The following is a 7,522-nucleotide window of genomic DNA, read 5'->3' as shown; positions in this document are numbered from 1 at the left end:
GCTTTACTTGACTTTTATTGGTCGAACCAAATTCTAGCAACACCCTTCAGTTGGTATGCAACTAACTCCACACGCTGAACATCTGTAACATGCATCACCTCACACACTTTCTACAACTCTTCCACAAAGTTTTCTGGATCCTCAATGAAACATGATCCTGTGAAGTCTAGAGGATTCATCCTTAAGAACTCACGAACTCTAAATGTACAATCACATCCTGTCGAACCTCTCTCTCTCTTAACAACCTTGGTTGGCCACAACTTGATTCAACATTCAGATAGCATTCCGAAACTCAGTATTAAAGACCTCTCCTTGAGGGAGTTGCACTTCTGGTGCATTGGGAACCCCTTGATCCTGGGGATCAACATTCCTCATAGCAGGATGACCTCGAACAACTTTTCCTGGAGGCATGATCTAAAAAGATACGCGCAAGCACTAATTAGAAAGAAACTTTTATAGAGTTGAACTCTATCGCACGAAAAAAGAGTAAGAAGAAAGGAATTGTTTCCTAAATGTTGTAACCTCCTAATTATAGATGTGGCACGCTTCACACCGATAAATAGGACTCTACAGACACGGCTTCATATATACCCTAAGACTCTCGAACTTTGTACTCTAATGTCAAGTTTGTCACGCCCTGAGCCTACACCCTAGACGTGGCTGGCACTCAAGAACCATTGTTGGTCCCCAAGCGAACCGTTGGCCTGGCTCAATTCTCAGCGGAAGACTTACTCAACAATATATGAACTCAACAGTAAGGCTTTACTCATTTGTATTTAAAATAAATAAACTCAGAAATGTATAGAAACATTCAACTGGCCAAAGAAGACAACTCAAGTCTTAAAATTAACAATGGGAATGGAAAAGACTTCTCAAAACATTACTGTCTATGAAGCCTCTAATAACTATGATGTATGTTGGGACAAGACCCACTACATCCTAACAAAACAAACCTGAAAACCTCAATGTGAAACCCTCCGGAAAGCAAGGAGGCTCACCAAAGCTAGCTTGAATAAGACAGGATCAAGGTAGCGCTGGTTGATGATCCTGAATACATGTATCTGTATCATGAAATGATGCAATCCAAATTGAGTTAGTACATTGAATGTACGAGAATGTAAGAGGAATACTGAACATAACATGTAAGCTTGAACTGATAAAAGGAAACCATACTCACCTCAACTCAACTAAACTCAATAAGAAAGCAATGATAAAGATGCAATATATCTATAAATCAAGCTTTTAAAATAGTAAATGGTAACTCAAATGTATATAAAAATACAATAATAACTCTTTACTCTTATTTGGAAGATTCTCTAACCGACAACCATCACTATGAGCTACGTGATGATACAATGTCTCGTCCACGCTGCCAGAACTATCCTATACCTTGCCAGAGTACAATACATCATCAACTAAGTTGATCCACTAAGCTATGCATAAAAAGAAATAAGGAATCATCGAAAAACTATGACCATTTACCCATGTTGGCGTACCTGGTTTATGAGGATTTTGAGTTGTCTGAACTCATCCCCATATTGGTGCTCAATACTACTCTCAATAATATATATACCTCATGTTCATGTGTTTAAAAACATAACTCATCCTCAATTTGAGATAATTACTCAAAAGATTCTCTTAAAAGAGATGATGCTCAAAAACTCCTCATGAACTAGTTTGGAAATCAAGGTTTCCTCTAGTATTAAAATGTAAAAGTGTTACATACTTGGGAATAATTAGTCCCCTCATACTCATTTTGAAACATGAACTCCACTCTCCTTAGTCTCATACTCATTTACTCAAGTCTTAATACAAATTTTAAAAGATTGTTAAAGACTTCTCAAAATGACTCCCTCAAACTTTACTCTTAACTCTATCGTAAATTGGAAATGTGGATTCAAGAGTTATGATTAGGATATATAATATTTCTCAATGATTAGATAAATTTTAGATAATTGATAATAAGAAACGAGTGAAAACACAAATTTGAGAGCATAAGCGCGACGCGGAGAGAGATTTAATTTTTGGTCGCGAAAATAAATTATGAGACAGAGGACTCCGTATCCTCTCCGCGACGTAGAGAGGGGTTGTTCAACTGGGTACAAAAAATCAGAAGCGTCTCCGCAACGCGGACCTGGGCGCATAATTTTGCCCGATCTTTTCTTTCTCTCCCAAACTCGATTCAATTCATACCCACTACAAATCTATGATCAACATTCATAAATTTTCATAACCCAAAATGTTTTCAGCGAAACCCTTACAAAATCTATCAAGTGACTCAACTCATTTGCAAAACCCTCGCCTCCAGAACTCAAAACCAAACTCCATTATCAATTAAACTCAAGAAATACTCAAGAACTCCAAAATCAACTTCAAGAACGAATTCATGGATACAAGTTTACATGATTGTCGTGAGGGAGAAAAAACTCAACACTATGAAAGCTTAAATACCTCGAAAGAACTAAGTTCTTTGGCGAAAATCCCGAAACTCGAATGAACACTTGAACTTTTTTCTTTCTCTCCTCTTGAAGTCTTCTCAAAAATTCTAAGCGTGATTTGAAATTGCTCAAACTGAATCCAATCATTTTAGACACCTAAAAGATTAACAAAAAAGATCTAGACTAGTGGGGGTAAGGAAAATACCAAAATACCCCTCCTTAAATCGGATGGATTGCCTTAACTAGATAGACTACACTCAAACGGACATATCTCCTTCATCCAAACTCGGAATTTAGCAAACTTGGCGGCGTTGAAAAGAGGACTCAACGAACTTCGATTTGATACCTCATGGGACACCTAACTCATCATGTGCTGAAATTTATGGTCGTTTGAAGTTGACTCAAACCTCACAATTTGAAGATTCACTTGTACCAATCTCAATGTAGTTCTTTCTAGTTTAGCTCTTTCTAAGAATGAGGTGTTACACAACTAATAAGTTGTTCAATTCTATGTAGAACCATCATCATTTCAAAAATCGCCCAAAGGATTTGAGAGGAGCCCATTAGTATGCTTTAGTCCATCAATTAAAAATCTTACGTTCAATTCTTATTTTATGTGAATCATGTTGTTGAGCCAAAATATGATATGCATTTAAATTCTTTTATAACTCTTCATTACATAGAACATTTATGAAAGGAGAAAGTAGATATTCAAATTCTTGGATAATATTGGCACCCGAAAGATAGTATAATTAGGATGTTATAATTTATTAGTGGAAGGACCCAAAATTTGATGTGTGAATCTAGAAGTGTAGTATTCAAATGTAAAGGTAATTAGCATTACTCCTAACTAAATTAATCGTACATGGTCAAAAGGAGGAAAATCAACATATATATTTTTTAAAAATGTTACCAAAAAAAAGATACTAAAACATACATTTTTAAACATATAGAGAGAATTGACTTCTTCACAACATTTCCTTTTAAGGAAAGATTAAAGTTGCAACTGAAGAAAAAGATCAAGGGCAACAAGCTAGGTTTTTACTAATGCAACATAAATAAAGAGAGAAAGAAAATTATGTAGCTCTCAAAATGAACTTTCCCCCATACCCCGAAATTTTTTATTATGTGTCTCACACGATTGACACTAGTTTTCTGAAGCTTGTTTTTATCTCACAAAAGAGTGGTTACACTCTTTTTTTTATGCGAGATAAAAATAAGTGTCATACAATTAATATCAGTTGTGTGAGTCGACAAAATAAAAAAAATCCCCCATAGGCACGCGATATATATCATGTATATTGTCAATTTGAAGGATCATGATCATTGTCTTGTTCAATTTCTGAAGCAGGTTCATCCTCTTCTTCTAAGCAATCAATACCATAAGCTTCATGTCCATTTCCAAATGCTTTAATATGATCTTTAAGTGACCTTTTATGCTTAAAATCTGATCCACAAGTGCAATACCAAAGCTTACCACAATTCTTCTCATGAGTTCTCCAATCACCTCTCACAGCAAATGCTTTGCCACATTTCCTACACATGAATGGTTTAATTCCATGTTTTCTTTTGTAATGAGTCTGAAGGGTTCTGAAATCTTTCAATGGCTTAGCTCTTGGATGATCAATGTTGTTCCTACAGCCAGGTGAACAACAGAAGCAAGGTAACCTAAGCATTGCTGTTGGTTGTGTTCCCCTTAGAGATTCTGGTCCTTTTCTGTATTGAGATCCATGCCCCCACATGTGCATCTGTTTAACAATATACAACAAATAGGTTACAAAAAGATGCATGTATAATGAATTACTACATTTAATCTGTTGCAGCATATCAATTTATTTGATATAGTTTAACTCGACACAAAGTTTAAGAGAGTGTTTGGTTTGGCTTAAAAATTGGTCAAACATACTTTTAAGTCAGTTTTTTACTTCTGAGAAATGTTTGACAAATATAAAAGTAACTTAAAATAAGTCAAAAATTAATTAAAATAAGTTAGAAAGTATTTAGCAAGGTAAAAAATAACTTAAAATAAATTTAAAATGACTTAAAATAAGTCAAAAACCAAACGAACTCACTCTAAGATTTCTACTAAAAAGAAAAGTAAGTCATATAAATTAAAACAAATGAAGTGCAAATTAATGTTATTAGATACTTCCTTCATCCACTTTCAATTGTCATGATATACTTTTTTAGAGTCAAATTATAAGAACTTTAATCAAAATTTTATGATGTATTTTTTCATCATATTGATATACAAAAAAAATTACAATTTACAGCACTTTTCGTATAGTTTTTGAATATCTATTTTTTTTTAAAACATCGAATTAATATAATTTAATTTAACTTTAAAAATTAGTCGAGTAGCATTACATGAAAATCAAGAAATTCTCCCAGTACTAGCTACTACAATCGGATTAATTAACAAGGTGTTAGGTCATATAATTACGGGACGAAGTTAATGAAGGGCTGCAGAATGACTTCAAATTTAATTTTTCTGTTAGTTATTAGGTCATGTCATTTGATACACATTGCTCATTATAATAACTTGTAGCCTTTATGAAATGCATTATTTAACTACCCAAGTAAATAATTAAGTTTTGAGTTTGATATGCAATCATGTCAAAAACAATCACTATTTTCATTTAATATATGGTGGATTTATTTTTGAAGCTTGATGATAAGATTTTGTGATGATATACTATGACTAAAGAATCTTTCTTTAATTAAAGATTGCATGTAGAAATACTTTTGACAATATGTTAACTTATATAAAGAAAAAGTTTTAACTTTTGTTGGAAACCACACACAATTATTGGTGATCTATTTGATAATTTGCATGTAGTCATTTTAAATTTGAGGGGAAAAAAGGTAAAAATAAAAAGTTGACATATTGTCAAGGGAAAAATACAAAAATTATAGTTCATAGAATATGCATATACTATGTGTGGGTTTACACTTTACATGCATGTTTCTTTGTACACTTTTGGATAATAGTTAATTTAAGTTGAAAAAAAACAGTATCTCAACTTAAAGTTCAAAAAAAAGTATTTGACTATGAATATTACAAAAAGACAACGACGGTGGATTATTCTGAGGTTCCAAAATAAAAAGTTAAAAATAAAGGAAAATTATTATTCAAAGGAAATATTTGTCAATTTTTTTTAAGTAATATTTATTTTTACTCTGTCAAGAGATTAGGCAAAATTAGGAATTACTGAGTACACACAAGTGCCTATGTGTAATACAAACTTCAAGGACAAAAGGCATTTTAGCTGTGTGTTGTTCAATCAAATAAAGAGAGTCACTGACCAAAGTTCTGATTAGTTGGACCAGGTTGATTTCTCAGATCCCCATAAATCATTCAGAAAAAAAGAAAAATAAAACAAAGGAGGGAAAAGGGGAAAAAAATATAAAGATATTTTAGGTGGCTTTTGTTGTGAAATAGAAAAGAAAAAGCAAACCCTTGCAAGGACCCATATAGTGCTGTCTTTCATACTATCAAAAATCCAGCTAAGGATTCGTTCGGTACGAAAGATAAGGAATAATTAATTTCTTGACTAATTTTAAGATAAGCTTAATCTATGTTTGGTTTAGAAAAATCACAAAGTAACTAATTTTTGGATTGTGAAATAATTAACAATTTTAAATAATTAATCTCAGAATAACTTGTTCCAGCAAACGATCCCTAAAAGTAAAAGGTTTAAAATCATGCTAGAAAAGAAGTGTAGCTATAGCAAATTAGGGAGATGGGTTTTTTCTCTCTTTTTCTACAAAACAAAAAGAAGAAAGGCAATGATGGAAACACAAAAGGCAAGTTTTAGCCTTTAGCCTGTATAGGCTTTTAGGATAAATCATTATAAAAAATTTGTTAGTTTAAATAATAAATAAAGTAACACAATTAGCTAGTAGATAGCATACCTGCATGTTATTGTATCTATTGAAAGTTTTGAAGCAAAGTGGACATGAAAATTGTGTAGGACCAATTAAAATTTGAGCTGGTGTTGGAATCCAATATTGACCCTTGTGAAGTGTTGAAGAATATCCAATATTAGCCAAAGTAACTACTTCTTGTTCATGTTCTTCTTGTACTTCTTCTTTGTTGGTTGAAGAATTAATCCTTGAGATAACATCATGAGGACTTAGATTAGGAAGCCCTAATTGTAGTGCTACACTAACACTTTCATCATCTTGATTTTCTTCATCACCAAAGCTCTCATGATCTTTGTTTACCTTACTATAATAATTAGTATTATTATGATCAACTTCCATAGTAGATGAATAATTATCTTGATGTTGATGAATTGGACTCAAACTAAGTAGAGGAAGAGGTTCTTTCAAAGGAGGAGAAGGTGGTGGTTGTAAATATTGAAAATTTGTTGATGAGGATAAGATATAGTTATTATTATAATAAGAAGAGAAAGGATGAGGAGGAGGAGGAGTAGAAGATGAGGAAGAATGGTAAATAGGGTTGAAATTATTGAACCATCCATGAAAGTAATTAGTGTAAGGATCACCCATGATTGAAGATGAGATAGAGGGACACAACACAAAGACAAAAAAGTTTATTTATAAAGGCTACTATAGCTAAAGAAGAGTGAACAAGAACACCAAAATTGAAAAAAGTAGTGAAAAGGAGAAGACTAATTAAGAAACATAGGTAGATCATATGCAAGGGGCAAAGAGAGATGTTTTAGGGCAAGAGAGTGGTGGGGATTGAGGCAGTTAAATAAAGTAAACCCTAGTGGAGAGACATCACTTCAAGGAGATGACTAAACAAGAGAGAAAAATATACCCCTAAAAATAAAGAAAGAACAAAAAAGATCTAATGGTAGAAGAGAGAGCAAGATAAATCTAGGGACTTGAAACAAGTATAGGAAAAAGAAAGAAAAAAAGAGTAGTTTATCTTTTGTACATACATGTATACTCCTTCCGTCCTAATTTATGTAACGCAGTTTGATCTGATATAAAATTTAACAAAAGAAAAAAGAAACTTTTAAAATTTATGATCAAAATAAATCACAAACAATTATGTGATTATAAATTATTTTATTAAAATAAAATGATTATTTTAAATTAAAATGTTAAAT

The 7,522-nt window shown here is 32.4% G+C and overlaps 1 protein-coding gene across 1 annotated transcript; it reads right to left on the bottom strand.

Annotated features, from left to right (window-relative positions):
• Positions 1–3,459: 3,459 nt before the first annotated feature.
• LOC102589040 (zinc finger protein WIP2) lies at positions 3,460–7,250 on the bottom strand. The gene is made up of 2 exons (XM_006354207.2): positions 6,354–7,250; positions 3,460–4,186 (listed from the first exon to the last, which is right to left on the bottom strand). The coding sequence occupies exons 1-2, from the start codon at positions 6,951–6,953 to the stop codon at positions 3,743–3,745; spliced, it is 1,044 nt and encodes a 347-aa protein (XP_006354269.1). The 5' UTR covers positions 6,954–7,250; the 3' UTR covers positions 3,460–3,742.
• Positions 7,251–7,522: the final 272 nt, after the last annotated feature.

Source organism: Solanum tuberosum, unplaced genomic scaffold (assembly GCF_000226075.1).
Source record: "Solanum tuberosum cultivar DM 1-3 516 R44 unplaced genomic scaffold, SolTub_3.0 scf00168, whole genome shotgun sequence".
Lineage (NCBI taxonomy): Eukaryota > Viridiplantae > Streptophyta > Magnoliopsida > Solanales > Solanaceae > Solanum > Solanum tuberosum.
The sequence above is the reverse complement of the archived record's forward strand: the minus strand, read 5'-3'. Positions and strand labels throughout refer to the sequence as shown.

What these genes read in the sequence shown, in the direction of transcription:
- LOC102589040 (XM_006354207.2), bottom strand. Translation starts at nt 6,953, where the DNA reads ATGGGTGATCCTTACACTAATTACTTTCATGGATGGTTCAATAATTTC. An exon ending in ATAGATACAATAACATGCAG is followed by an intron (nt 4,187 to 6,353) that starts GTATGCTATCTA and finishes ATTGTTAAACAG; the next exon opens with ATGCACATGTGGGGGCATGG.